General features: G+C 38.9%; 1 protein-coding gene across 5 annotated transcripts in view; it reads right to left on the bottom strand.

The window, feature by feature from the left end:
- Window positions 1-646: 646 nt before the first annotated feature.
- The window catches only part of LOC110157732 (protein TASOR-like), a 43,818-nt gene continuing 30,298 nt past the window's right edge, over window positions 647-14,166 (bottom strand). For 2 of the 5 annotated variants that reach the window (XM_055158951.1, XM_055158952.1), the window contains exon 28: window positions 5,353-7,876. In XM_055158951.1, coding sequence (XP_055014926.1) covers window positions 7,399-7,876 — 478 coding nt within the window. In that variant the 3' untranslated portion in view covers window positions 5,353-7,398. Of the gene's footprint in view, window positions 3,431-5,352; window positions 7,877-12,567; window positions 12,603-14,166 lie in introns of those variants that run through there. The other 3 variants (XR_008632915.1, XM_055158957.1, XM_055158953.1) reach the window with 3 other exon arrangements.

The raw sequence follows: 14,166 nt of genomic DNA, 5'->3' as shown, positions 1-14,166 counted from the left end.
CCCGCTCACAGTCAGAATGTTTGTTTTTAGGTATTTTTGAGCTTTTTTTTTTTTTAATTAATGCTTGTAATTTACACCTGTAACTGAATAAATGTAAGGTAGAGCTTACTTACGTAATGTGTTAAAATCAGAGGTGGATAGTACTGTTACATTTACTTGAGTAACTTTATAATGAAATTGTACTTTTCTAGCAGCATACTTTTACTTCTATGTGAGTAATATTTTTATTGAAGTAACAGTACACTTATCTGAGTAAAAGTTTTGGTGAGTTTTCTCACTGTGAGTTAGTCTACAAAAGTGGCAAAAGCTTTATGTTGAAAATATGAAATGACCTGAACATGTGTGCTCCTATAGTTTTGATTTTGTCTCATTTTTGCCTCCATCCTTTTTGAACATTTCATGTTTTTTTCCTTCCAAAATTTACATTACATCATTCTTTCAGTTACTCTTACTTGAGAAGTACTTTTCCCAAAAACTTTTCCTTGAGTAATTTCTCATACCACTACATTTTCCTTGTACTTGAGTAATTTAATTTGGAAGTACCGTTACAATTTTTCTATTCTGCCCACCACCCATAAAATTCATTTAAACATTTTCCCTCTTTTTGTGAATAGGTCAACTCAGAAACACAAGCATACGAGATCGATTAAAAACTGAACACAAAAAAATGTTTATTTCGGTTACAAACCAAACCATATTTACAGCCTCTTTGAATCCACAAGAGGGCACCAGACAAAAACAGAACAATGAACAATGAACGTCGCGTTTAGTGTTTATTTTGGAAAAAATATAACTAAAATATACACAAATCTGTAAAAATTTGTTAAATTTTTTCAAATATAAAATAAAAATAAAAACACACATTAAAAGCTGCACTCTGACATTTCCAGTGGAGCATCCGCAACCTGTTTGTCTCATGGAAATATTACTGCTTTGTCTAAAATGTTCCACATGGAACATTCCAGGGAAAGCGATAAAATCTCCACGGAGACAATTAGGCAGCAGCCTCTCCACCAGAAAAGTTGCGCAGTGCAGCTTTTTACAATGAGTGAAATGTCTTAGTAGCACCAAAAATCTCTCTTTTGTTTCAGATTGCACATTACAAGTACATTTTTTTTACATAAACATTTTTAAAGAGGGAAATTAAAATTAAGTTAAAAAGCTGATTTAAAGATTATCAAATATGAATTACAAATGAATAAGATTATTATGTATAAGATTATGTAATTAGAAACTTTGTCATATTTGAAATTCCACTGGTTCAATCCAGACTAGATGTAGTTTGCAGCTCTGAATAATTCTTGGCAACTGGAAAAAAACAAGGTGAATAACAGCTTTAAAGGTGCACTATGTAACTTTACTTTACATTTATTACATTTGTTACAGGTGGTTTTAGAGCTCAAAAATGCGTAGAAAAACAGGTATTCTGACTGTGAGCGGGGTCGCCTCTCCACAGATTTGACCTGTACTTAGTTTGGTTTGATCTCCTTGATGACAGAAAGTTTTAATGCAATACTGTGAAACATTCTAGACAAAGCAATAACATCTCCATGTAGAAACGCAGCCTCCAGAAAAGTTACAAAATGCACCTTTAACTACTATACGCTACAGATAAAAATAACTATTCATTGTTAACTTTGAATAGAAGATTGTCTAGATTAATATTTTTTACTTGTTGCAATATAATCTTCATTTGAATTAGTTCAATTTATTTGCTGGTTTAGTCTTTGTTCTTCTGTCGCTCTTTTGTCTTTTCCAATGGTAATACAACATAGCTGGTTAAATATTACTTCAGTGCATTTAAATGAACTTATCCTCATTTTTTTGTGCCTTTTCAGTCAAATATGTACAGTATTTTGACAGGATTTATAAACAAGTTTGTGAAATTACAGGGAAGACTGAGATGCTGAAATGAAATGAGCTCAAAAAGTGTGGAATATTTAGAAACTTTTTTTTTTTCAGTCCTGGTCAGTACTGGTTGAGTCCTGGAAAAGTTTTGGTAATATAAGAGAACTGAGACTTGAAATTGGGACCAAACTGGGACTAGACCAGAACTAGACCAGAACTAGACCAGAACTAGACCAGAACTAGACCAGAACTAGACCAGAACTAGACCAGGACTAGAACAGGACCAAACCAAGTCTACATTAACAACAATAAACCAGGAGGGCGAATATGAACAGAATCAGGACCAAACCAGGACCAAAACAATATTTAATCTACGTTTAAATTTGATTTGATTAAATGTTTCTTGTATTTCCAATCTAACCTTTTTTTTTTATTCCATTGTCTATCTTGATATAAAATAGATATCAAACTTTCAAAGGCTTGACCGAGATCATCTGACATTGATTTAATTTCTATCCAAAACAATCTAAAACTTGAAGAAAAGGAAATATCACATACACTACACACTATAAATAATTAAACACAGAGTCTCACACTTTTTTTTTTGGATACAATTTTGACAGAAAGTAAAATCAGTTTCAACTCTTAGATTAGATAATATATACAAAAGTCAAGGACATTTTTAGACAAGAAACTTCAATTTCTCTTTCTGCATATGTAAGATAGTTTTTAGACAGCAAATTTAGACCTGGTTTAGTTCTAGTTTAGACATAGGTGAGTCTTGTTTTAGACCAAGTTCAGACCTGTTTAAGGCCTACTTTAGTCCTAGTTTTGATGTGTTTTAAGCCTAGTTAAATCCAAGCTCAGTCATCATTGAGACCATCTTAAATCCTGGTTTGGTCCTGGATTAGACCAGTTTTAGGCCTAGTTATGTCCAACCTCAGTCCTATTTTAGACCTGGTTTAGTTTTGTTTAAAACCCATTTCAGACCTGTTTTAGTCCCAGTCAAGTCCTAGTTTAGATCTGTTTTAGGGTTAGTTAACTCCAAGCTCAGTCCTTGTTTAGACCTGGTTTGGTCCCAGTTCAGTCTTGGTTTTAGAACTATTTGAGATCTAACCTGGCTTAAGTCCTCGTTTGGTCCCAGTTTAGTCCCTGTTTAGATCAATATTAGGCCTAGTTAAGTCCTTATTTAAATATTTTTTAAGTCCTGGTTTAGTCCCAGTTCAGTCCTCACAAAAAACCTGTTCAAATCCTACATTCACGAGTTTACAAAGTGCATAGATCAGAAGTTGTAGCTTGTCCTCTGCCTCCATCTCTCCTCCAGTCTTTAGGGGCTCCTCACATCCCGTTGTACCCGCCCCTGAAGCCTCGTCGGTGGGGTGGAGCTCTGGTGCGCCCCCACTGGAACGGCCCGGGGCCCCAGAACATGGGGTGGTGAGGCCTGAGGGAGTGTCCAGGGAAGGCTGTGGGGCGGGGAAGCGGGCGAGGGGTGGGCGGGAGCGAAGTGTCCGAGAACAAGGTGAGGTGAGCGGGGAGAGGAGAGGGAGGAGGGGGGCCGGCTGTGGAGGGCCTGGAGTCTGGTCTGAAAATAGAACAAGGAAAATATGGGGAAATAGGTTATAAATAAGATGATGATTTTAAAATGGTTCAGAAAAATAAAAATTAACAGTTTGTCTCCATGGAAATATTGCTTTGTCTAAAATATTCCACAGTATAGATTAAACCTACCTATTCTGGGGGAGACAAGCAGGTTACAGGACTATGCTACATTACAGTTCAGATCTGTGGAGAGTCGCCCTTGTTCACAGAAAGAATTATTGTATTTTTGAGCTATAGAAACACATGTAATGATTAAATGCTAGATGGAAATATTTAATGTCATATCATGGAACATTCCAGGCTAAGCAATAAGGTTTCCATAGAGACAAGTAGGCAGTCGACACTCCACTAGAAAAGTTGCGCTGCACACTTTTAAGGAAAAAAAATCACAATTCCAAATTTAGCCACTGACAATCCGCCGCAGTGACATTGGAGATTTTTCATCACGAGGCATTAATAAATGATACCACCCTAGGAAAGCCTCCACTGTGCCATGAAACTCAAAATCTATGGCAAACACGAAAAACAAAGAATTAAAAAAAGAAAGAAAGAAAGAAAATGAAAAGTAAATTACCCTTTAAAACAGCAGTTGGCTTCAGTTGTCAGGCTGTAGTGGTATATGACTAATGATTGTGCTTTTCAAATGTTTTAAATGTTTGGCACAAATCAGAATTCTCAAATTTTACTTAATTTCTGAGGAAGACTCAAAATCATCTTCAATACAACAAACCTCTCACCATGCAGCCCTTCTGTTATAGATCGAAACAATTCTAAGACTATTCAGAAAAGGTTAAAAGTTGTTCCATTTATTGTTGTCATTATTGTTGTTTTTTCCCTTGCAAACAATTGTGTTTTTGACCACACCATATATGGAATTGAACATCTCAGTGAAAACTATTACAAAACTGACTCAATAGCACCACCTATAGCTGGATCTCTAAGGGAGTAGGGACAGGCAAATTTTGGTGTAGGTCAACAACATTTTGGACAGTGATAGAGGTCCATAAGAGAAGCTTATGATTGGATTGGATTAGATTGATGATGATTTTAGTCCCAAGTTAGATGACATTTAGTCTTGAGATAAACCACTTTTAGTCCCGAGATAGACCACTTTTAGTCCAAAATTAGACCACTTTTAATCCTGAGATAAGCCACTTTTAGTCCAGAGATAGACCACTTTTAGTATCGAGTTAGGCCATTTTTAGTCAGGAGTTAGACACTTCTAGTTCTGACATAGACCACTTTTATGAATTAGAATGACAGACGTCTGCTTTCCCAGGGTTTATTTTTTTTTAACAAAATGACCATGAACATTTTTACAATATGAGTAATTCAAACACGAGTATTCAAACTCAGCCAAAAATGTGTAATCAAATTGTGTCCCCATATAGATTTTGTACACACTTTAGTTGACGGTTCAACTTTTCTTGAAGTCCAAAACAAACATGAGACCAGTTATAGAACGTGGCTCTTTTAAAATAAGTAAAAATAACAGATAGAAATAATGTGGTTATTGTGCATGATGAGTTATATTGTTATAGCACACAGATATTAAACATACCATCCTTTTATTGTTAAAGGTGCATTGCACAACTTTTTCTGGTGGAGGGTCCGTCACCTGCTTGTCTCCATGGAGATGTTATTGCTTTACCTGGAATGTTCCATGGTATGACATTAAACACATCTATCTAGCATTTATTTATTACAGGTGTTTCTATTACTCAAAAATTCAATAATTCTCTTGGTGAATAGGGTTGAATCTCCACTGATCTGACCTGTAATGTAGCCTATAAGTTGTCTGCCTTGATGTAGATAGGTTTAATCTTTACCGTGGAAGAGACAAAGACAAAGCAATAACATCTCCATGAAGACAAGCAGGTGACTGACTTCCCAACAAAATGCACCTTTAAAATATGGACTGTATTGACTGGCCACTGTGTAGCTTGGCCCCATTACTGCAGTTTAAATACACTTCCTTTTCAAAATAAAAAAATGAATTTGAGCATGAAAAAAGAGAGAGTAATAATACTGAAAAACAAGGAGAAGGAGGACATATTTAAATGGCCAATAAAGCACAAGCACTATTAGCAACACAAAGTTAACAGAGCACTATGAGTCCTGTGACAGTGTGTGGGGAGGAAAAAGTGGAAAAACAATTATTCTCAAATTAATGCCTCAGAATACTAAAACAAAATGTGTATGTTTTTGGTTATGAAAATATAAGCTCTATTAACATTTTATTTATCCAGCTAGGGGTCCTTAAACACCTAAACACACTGCCAGGCTTTTTTTTTTTTTTTAATGGGCCCATATTAGATTAATTTCTGATCAATGTTATAATGTAGTTTCCTCACCACAAACAGAGCTGGAGTTGTGTTTTACTCCATTCACACATGTTTAACCTGCAAACCCTGCATATTTAGGCTGAATTCTTTTATCTCATAGAAAACACTCTACACAACTTCAATAGAATCATTTGGGTGACTTCAGCCAATCTCTACTGGACAAAAGATAAAAGGAAACCATTAACTTGTAAAACCACCACTATATGACATCACAGGGTGGAACAAAGCCTTCTGAGCTTTGGAGATGTACACAGACTTAAATAATCAAGGGCTACTCAAACATGTGTGAATGAAACAAAACAACTCCGGGTCTGTTTTTGAAGAGGCGACAACATTAAAACATGGCTAAAAGCAGGGCCGTTAAGTGCAATTCTTAGGTTACAGTCAGTTATGAAAAACTGTTAAAAATGTCACATAGCTTCTGTGTTAAAGTGAGACTTGCAAATTAAGTTAATAGTCTCGATTCACGCTTATGTCACAAAGCAGAAAGATGTTTGGAACGATGCAATTAACTTCCCAGGGCCAGTTTTCTTCATCTAAATGCCACTGTAGCATTCCGTTATGTTCGGCTAATCAACAATTACAACCATACCTCAGTTTTTATAATTTCTCCACTGATGCACAGGTTTCATTTTAACGCTGATCACATTTACTTCAATGGGCTTGTCCACAGTCGGTTTTAACAGATCCATGTTAGGCGAGCCCATTGTCGGTAACTGCACCAGAAGTTGTAATCGCATCTTTCCAAACGCTTTCCTAGTCTGTGACGTAAGCGTGAATAGAGCCTACTTGCAGATTTATGGTCTAGAACTAAGCTGCCCCCTGTGGCCAACTCATTCCCAGAGGCCTGTGACGTCACGTGCCTCTGCTCTGATGACAGTCCATTGGAAACACCTGGAGGGGCGGAGCTCATTTGTCTGACCAATTAGCTTGTAGGTCCAGGCCCCGCCCCTCTTCTCTCCTTCAGTCTCGCCCACTTTACCAGCTCATTTGGACTGTGGATCTGGGCTAAGTTTAAAGTGCATATCACAAGTTAGACTACTCATTTAAATTAATATTTGAGATTTAATTTTAGAGATTTGACACAAAAAATTAGTTTAGTTAATTACATACTAGTTACGATTAGATTGACCTAATAAAAATGACCACATTTATTTTGTTATGAAGGTTTAAACTGCCAGAAAAATTCCTTCCCTTCTGTTTTATAACTCACCTCTACTTCCTTTATTTTTACACTTTTATTTCTTTTTCCCACAAACTTCCACATAACTGATGTAAATATTTACCATAGATTAGTGTTGTCGCGATACTAAAAGTTCAAAGTCAATGTAAATACTAATGAATAATAGATAATAATAGAAATCTCTCTTTATTTTACTATTCCATTAATTCCATTTTTAACAATACTTTTTTTTATATTACCATAAGGTCTTATAACTGTTAGTGGTCCAAGTAGGTTCCATAGTAGTCTAATTAGAAAAACATGAAAATCTGTCATATGCACTTTAAGCATACAAGCCCCACTTTAAAACATATGAAGTGTAAAAAAAAAAAAGCCACTTGTTGATACATTTCTTTCGAATATCAGAAAAAAATAAAGTCCAAATTAAAAATACATCATCATATCACCTCCGTCTTCGTAAAACGGCTGGTTCAAGTGTCTCTGGTTGGGAACGCTGTATTGTCCGAACAGTATAACCACCGGGGTCAAAATGGACCCTTGCACCTTCTCCACCAGGGCCCACGGTCCCTCGCACATGTCGTATATCAGAACTCTGGCCTGGAACCAGTTTAAGAGGGGGACTTGAGGCGCAGGCTGTGCCACCTTCCTCAGTGTACTTTGTGACAATAAATCCTTGAATTTCTCTTCATTAAAGGGTTGAAATACGCGTTTCAAAGGAATACCACCTTCTCGAATCAATGCAATAGTGTCCCAAATATTCGGATTATGCAGAGTCCAGTGGTTTATTTTACATCTATAAGCGGTGGCCAGCTGTAGAACGGCTGGGTTCTTTGAAATGTTGCGTAATGTATTGGGCTTGTCTTGCTGCATGTTTCCCCTTCGTTTCCTCTTTCCCTTGGTTCTGCAATGACAGACACCACAGCGTTACATTAGCAAGAAACGAGGAAAGGAACTGATTTAGCAGCAGCAAAGCATTAGCATGTAGCATAGCTGTTAGCAAGATTAGTCGCCATCTACTAATTATGATTTTAGTTGCAAGCAAGCCACGATCAAGTCTTAAGACTATTAAACATGCTTAGCGGTACAAATAGCAGAATGCCAAATGTTAAATGGGACATATTTAAAACATATTTTTAACAGCTTCAACCACTGCCTGTATAAAGAAGTGGACTATGTGAGTCCAATGTCACGCATAGCCTTTAGTTCCAGCCAAATGAAACTCATTGAGGATAGCAGGGAGAAGATTAAAGGTTGTATGGAGGATTTTTTTGTTTCAAATTGTCAATGATAGCATTATAGAGGTGCAGTAGCGTTGTAATTATGATGACCAAAAAATTCATCAACGCTGGACGTGGTGGGGCTAGCTAAACATTTGCCAATAGATAACGACACTGCCTTGTTATCTGTTAGCTGATAGGCTGTCAATCAAACTCCCTACGTTTCTAGCGTAACTGACTTGCCTGCGCGCTGCCATTACGTGGTTTACGTACGCCTGTCACGCAGTCCACAGACGCAAGACGCACAGACGCTGTTTACTCCACCAACGCAACAGTTCTTAGCGGCTTTTTTGACCTATATCTTCCTCGCAGTTAGCACAAAGTTTGTTGCAATGGCAGACAAGAATCCAGGAGCAGTTAGCCGCAAAAGAAAGTCCGTTTTTGAGGTCGCTGAAAGAAGAAGACAAGGGGAAAAGCAGCGAAGCCAAACTAAGGTGATTCTTGGAGATTCATTCCAGCGATGGCGCGACTGAAGCAGACGAAGGGCCTAAAGACTGACGCACTGGTCACCAAATTACTCCTGGACAGGAAACTTCTGCTTATTATGAAAACGTACTTTATTTCCAAGAGCTAGACCAGGGGTGGGCAAACTACGGCCCGGGGGCCGTATACGGCCCTTTAAACCTTTTAATCCGGCCCGCCGAACTGGAAGAAATTATAAGAATAAACCTTGTTGATGTTTTATTTGTCATGCATTTCCATCGTTTCCCAGTAGATGGCGCACTACATATACGTTGAGGTGCGGCCGCAATGCTTTATGGGAAAGTGTTCTTACAGGAGTTATTCGGACCATGAGTGAAGTAGTTGGTGTTCAAGATATAAGACTGCACTGCTTCCATTTTTAAGTTGGTAAAAGTAAAACTTAGAAAACTTGATGAAACGTGATGATGTAATGAAGTCGAGCTCTTAACACGTTATGTTTTATTTTCTGTCTGGCCCTTCAGCCAAACTATAGAACCCTATGTGGCCCGCGAGCCAAAAAGTTTGCCCACCCCTGAGCTACACAAACGTTTTTCAGGACACGAATGTGATATCATATGTCTGAAAACGTAATTTTCAAGGCAAAGAAAAAGTCCGCTTGCAGCTGCATGTTGTAGTAGTAGCTAGTTCATTCACACGGAATCTCCGCGCGCCCCTCTCTGCTCCTCTCCCCGCTGCCCGTTCCGCTCTTCTCCCTGCTCCTCACGGAATCTCCACGCACCGCTCCTCTCCCCGCTCCGCTCTTCTCCCTGCTCCTCACCTCTTCTCCGTGCACGAAATATCCGCGCACCCCCTGCCCCCGCTCCTCACTTCTCCGCCTTGCCTAACCAACACTGTAGTTAGTTGTTTACAAGTCATGTGCAGCGCAACGGCTGTAAACAAACCTGTTTCTGGCGTAAGGAGGAGGAGGGAGGAGGCGTTTCTACGTAGGGAGCTGTAGGGGAGGGGGGGTTCACGCATGCGCAACATTTGAAAAAGGACAAACAGTCGCTGGATTTCTCGTTCCTTGGAAAATCCTCTATACAACCTTTAAGAATTTGGAATTCCGACCGCGAGTATCAAAGCAACCAAAGAGCCAATCTGGAGTCAATCTGGAGCGAGATGATTAAAGCCAACGTCCCTTCCACATGCACCAATGGTTTAAACGGATGTGGGTAATTAACACTGTCAACTAAATATGTTGTTCATGGAAGAAGAAAAATGCCTGATTGGTTTGTTTTCAATGTTCATATTTTGATTCAGAGACAAAACAGAAATAAAAACATCGGGATCATGTACAGTGGGTTAATACATTTTAAGACCAAAATGACGAGGCTCACAGCAGCAGTTACCAAGAGAGGGGTGACTTTTTTTACAATAGAAAATTTATTTGAATTGGAGTAGATGGAGCCAGATACACGCCCATGCTCACTTCCTGTTTGGAACGAGGTTGCTATGTTCATTGCAATGTCTGTGGCTTCAAATCATGCTATAACATACACAAACATGCGCTAATAATGTTCTATCACCATTACAGTGGTCATATTTTGAGGTCAAAATTTGTCTGCATCGAATTTAAAAGCGTTTTATTGTCCAAGTAACAGGAAGAGTGTGGTTACCATGCTAGTTGTTGTTGGCAGTCTGCAACCTCCGCTCTGGCCTCTGAAAGTTGTGTAAACTAATACATACAATACTTACACTCATTGTGGTGAATACTGTAAATTCCGGACTATGGGTCGCTACTTTTTTCTCACACTTTGCAACCCTGCGGCTAATATAAACGGTATATGATTTGGCAACACAGTGGATACGTGCAGACTGAGTGCAGAAGGCGCCGCTGTCTGTGCGGTTACACATGGATCTATGGTTAACATGAAGTAGCAAAGATAGCTAGTGATGTTGTCAGTGCACTCAAACAGTTTATTGCTGTGTGATAAAATAAGTTATGATGCTAAATTAACATTAGTGAGGGGGATACGTCTTACATATGCGTAAAATGCAGGTGGGTGCATAAATGAGAAGAAACGTCTCAAAATTCAGCAGCTAGACATCCACTCACACCTGATTGATATAACTCGCCTAGCCCTCAGGAGAGCCTGAAATCTGCTGAACTGCTACAAGACACTGACATGATACGAGACACGACAGTGGCTCTTTCTGCAGGAGACATGCACAGGGAGAGACGGGGGGTGATGAGTCGAGGAAGATGCTAGTTTTGAACAGTTAATTTTGCGCTTCATACACACTCCCTCCTCATGTAAAACACACAAAGAAATGCAGATGATGCAGCTTTTAAATGAAAGGCAACTGATGTGGCTGTGGAAGAAGGAAGCAGAGCTACCGCACATGAACTCAGCATCATTGAGCCGATGATGAGATGTTGGCGACAGCAGCGTGATGAACTGACTCAATGTAAAAAGACGACAAAGGCTTTCAGAGGTAATAAAAGCAAATGGCCTGAACTTGAAAACATTCTTGAAGATATGGACACATGCAGCTTATATTCAGGTGAAGCTTATATATGTACAAGTGTAAAATTGAGTTAAAAATTTGTTGATGCGGCTTATATTCAGGTGCTCTCAATAGCCTGGAAATTACGGTAATTACGATGCTCGAGAGGAATAACTTGGATTGTTTAAAATGAACTAGTTCTGTTTTTCCACATTTTTAATACAGTAGGGTAGGTAGGTAAGGTATGGCACCTTCAAATACACTGAATCATGTATTTGGTTCATACATGTATTTAAGTTCACTGACAGCTGCAGATTTTCCCAAAAAATAAGAAAATGCAGGTATAGATCTCATGACCTATGGTCATGAGCTCTGGGTAGTGACCGAAAGGATGAGATTACAAGAATACAAGCGCTCGAAATGAGTTTCCTCCGCAGGGTGGCTGGGCGCTCCCTTAGAGATAGGGTGAGGAGCTCAGTCACACGGGAGGAGCTCGGAGTAGAGCCGCTGCTCCTCCACATCGAGAGGAGCCAGTTGAGGTGGCTTGGGCATCTGTTCCGGATGCCTCCTGGGCGCCTCCCTCGGGAGGTGTTCTGAGCATGTCCCACCGGGAGGAGGCCCCGGGGAAGACCCAGGACACGCTGGAGGGACTATGTCTCTCGGCTGGCCTGGGAACGCCTCGGGGTCCCCCTGGAGGAGCTGGAGGACGTGTCTGGGGTGAAGGAAGTCTGGGAGTCCCTGCTTAGGCTGCTGCCCCCGCGACCCGGCCCCAGATAAGCGGACGAAAATGGATGAATGGATGGAGGTATAGATCTTAAGCTCAAACAAGAGCACAGAGGCACGGCGGTAATGGAGAGTTTTAGGTTTGAGTCCTGGACCAAAAGAGGAGCTTCCATTGAATTTCTTCCAGTTCACTATCTAGTATCAAACCGGCTGAGAGGCCAATCCTCCAGATACGTATTTGGGACCAAAGCTCCCAAAATGTAGGATTTTGTGACAGTATCTTTAGTCTGTATCTGGATGGTAAAATCCATCTGCTTCTGAAAATCCATGTGAACAATGTCTGAATACCTCAGAAGTACAAACAAGGAGGAAGATTTTTTTTCAATAATCTGCCCACATCGACGCAGAAACCAAACCCAAATGGCTGCTGAGTCCGAGAGGCTTAAATATTTTGTTACGCCATTTAAAGTCCAGTGCACTACATCAGAAACATGGTCAGTTCTGATGAGGTGCGATTACCAGGTTGAGAATCAAATCGAATGAAATTTCCAGACACAAAACCCAGCAGAGGGCGCAAGGACAGGCACACAGCAGCATGAAGCAATTGGACTGCAGTTAAAAAAATGGCTGCCAGTGCTAAAGCCAATTAGTTAAAGCTAAAAGTAACAAAATGTGAAATTACTTTGATAAAGGACGAAAATAAAAAACAAAAGTAATCTACAACAGAGAATGAAAAAAAGAGACATTATGGGAATTCTAGAAAGAACCAAACCTCTTCCGGGTTACAGAAGAATGTATTAAACTGTATTTTAACAGGGTACCACAAGGGATGTCATATCACAATATCAAACTGTATGATTATGATTAATACTGCAAGAAGAAACTATTTTAGATTAGCAATTACTTGTTCACAAATGTGCACATATGAGCAAACAACAGTGAAATCCTTAATTCACTTTGAACATAAAATGTGTTGATGTTTTTTATGTTTATTATTTTCTTTATACATGCTCCCCCTGGGTTCAATCCTAGAAAAACATTAGATTAAGTACCACATCCACTATGCTGACAACACCCAGCTTTATCTTCCTGTTTCCCCAAAAATGTCTCATCCTTTGCCACCCTCCATGCCTGCCTTGCAGAAATAAAAAACTGAATGTCCTTTAACTTTCTCCAGCTAAATGAAAATAAGACTGAAGTTATTCTAGTTGGACCTTACACTGACACCCTCACATCTGACTTTGGGCCTCTTGCCACAAATTTGCACAGTTCTGCAAAGAACCTTGGTGAGCCTATGAGCTGTACTTTAAACTTTGTGCATCAAGTAACTTGTTTATGTAATAATTTATATATTTTACATTTGTGTTATTGTTTCACTATGTTGTGTTTCATGGTGTAAAGCACTTTGGTGCAACTTGATATGGTTGTTTTTAAATGTGCTATATAAATAAAATTACTTGACTTTATTAATACATCACTGTTCCTCTACTATGTGACCAGTTTTTTTAAAACAAACTTTCTGAATGATTAAAAAAAAGTAAATTTGACATAAAATGCCAGTTAAAACAGCACTTTATATTTTGGTTTATATTTATGGTGTACGCTTTGCAGTGACGTCACGCACACCTCCAGGAAATTGTGATGACATTAACTCCAAAGTATCAAAAGCCTCTATTCACACTTACGTCACAAAACGGAAAGATGTTTGGAAACATGCAGATGACGACTTCCTTTGGGCTCTGTCTGTGGTAGTAACTAACAAAATCTGGGAAAACTGAGAAAATGACCCGGTTTTCTTCATGTAGCTGTCACTGTATTCTTTCTTCTTTCCTTTATAAATTTGCTATTTGTGCATTATAATGTCTAATTTAAAAAAAAATATATTACAAATTCTGTTATGTTCAGCAGATCAGCAGTTACAACCAGCTCTCTGTAAGTGACGTCAAAGCTGCGATTAGAGTCACATGCCCCTTGGAAAGCTTTGGCAGGTTGTGAAGACCACTACTGCTGAATTCATGGTTTTGTCACATGCCCAGTGTCGGTAATTACACGGGAAGTCGTTATCTGCATTTTTCCAACGTCTTCTGGTAAGAGTGAAGAGAAGAGCCTATAGACTGAATTGAAATTTTACTTAATTTTGCTTCCAAAATTCACACACTGAAACTAAAATATATATATGGTGAGATAAATAATCACTACTGTCCAGTATTAACCAAATAATCTTGACATCCCTCAGTATCAGTCAGAAGTTTCATGGTAACTTTTATCTCAAAATTTGCCA

This window comes from Boleophthalmus pectinirostris, unplaced genomic scaffold (assembly GCF_026225935.1).
Source record: "Boleophthalmus pectinirostris isolate CB_2022bp ecotype Guang Dong unplaced genomic scaffold, ASM2622593v1 HiC_scaffold_23, whole genome shotgun sequence".
NCBI lineage: Eukaryota > Metazoa > Chordata > Actinopteri > Gobiiformes > Gobiidae > Boleophthalmus > Boleophthalmus pectinirostris.
The sequence above is the reverse complement of the archived record's forward strand: the minus strand, read 5'-3'. Positions and strand labels throughout refer to the sequence as shown.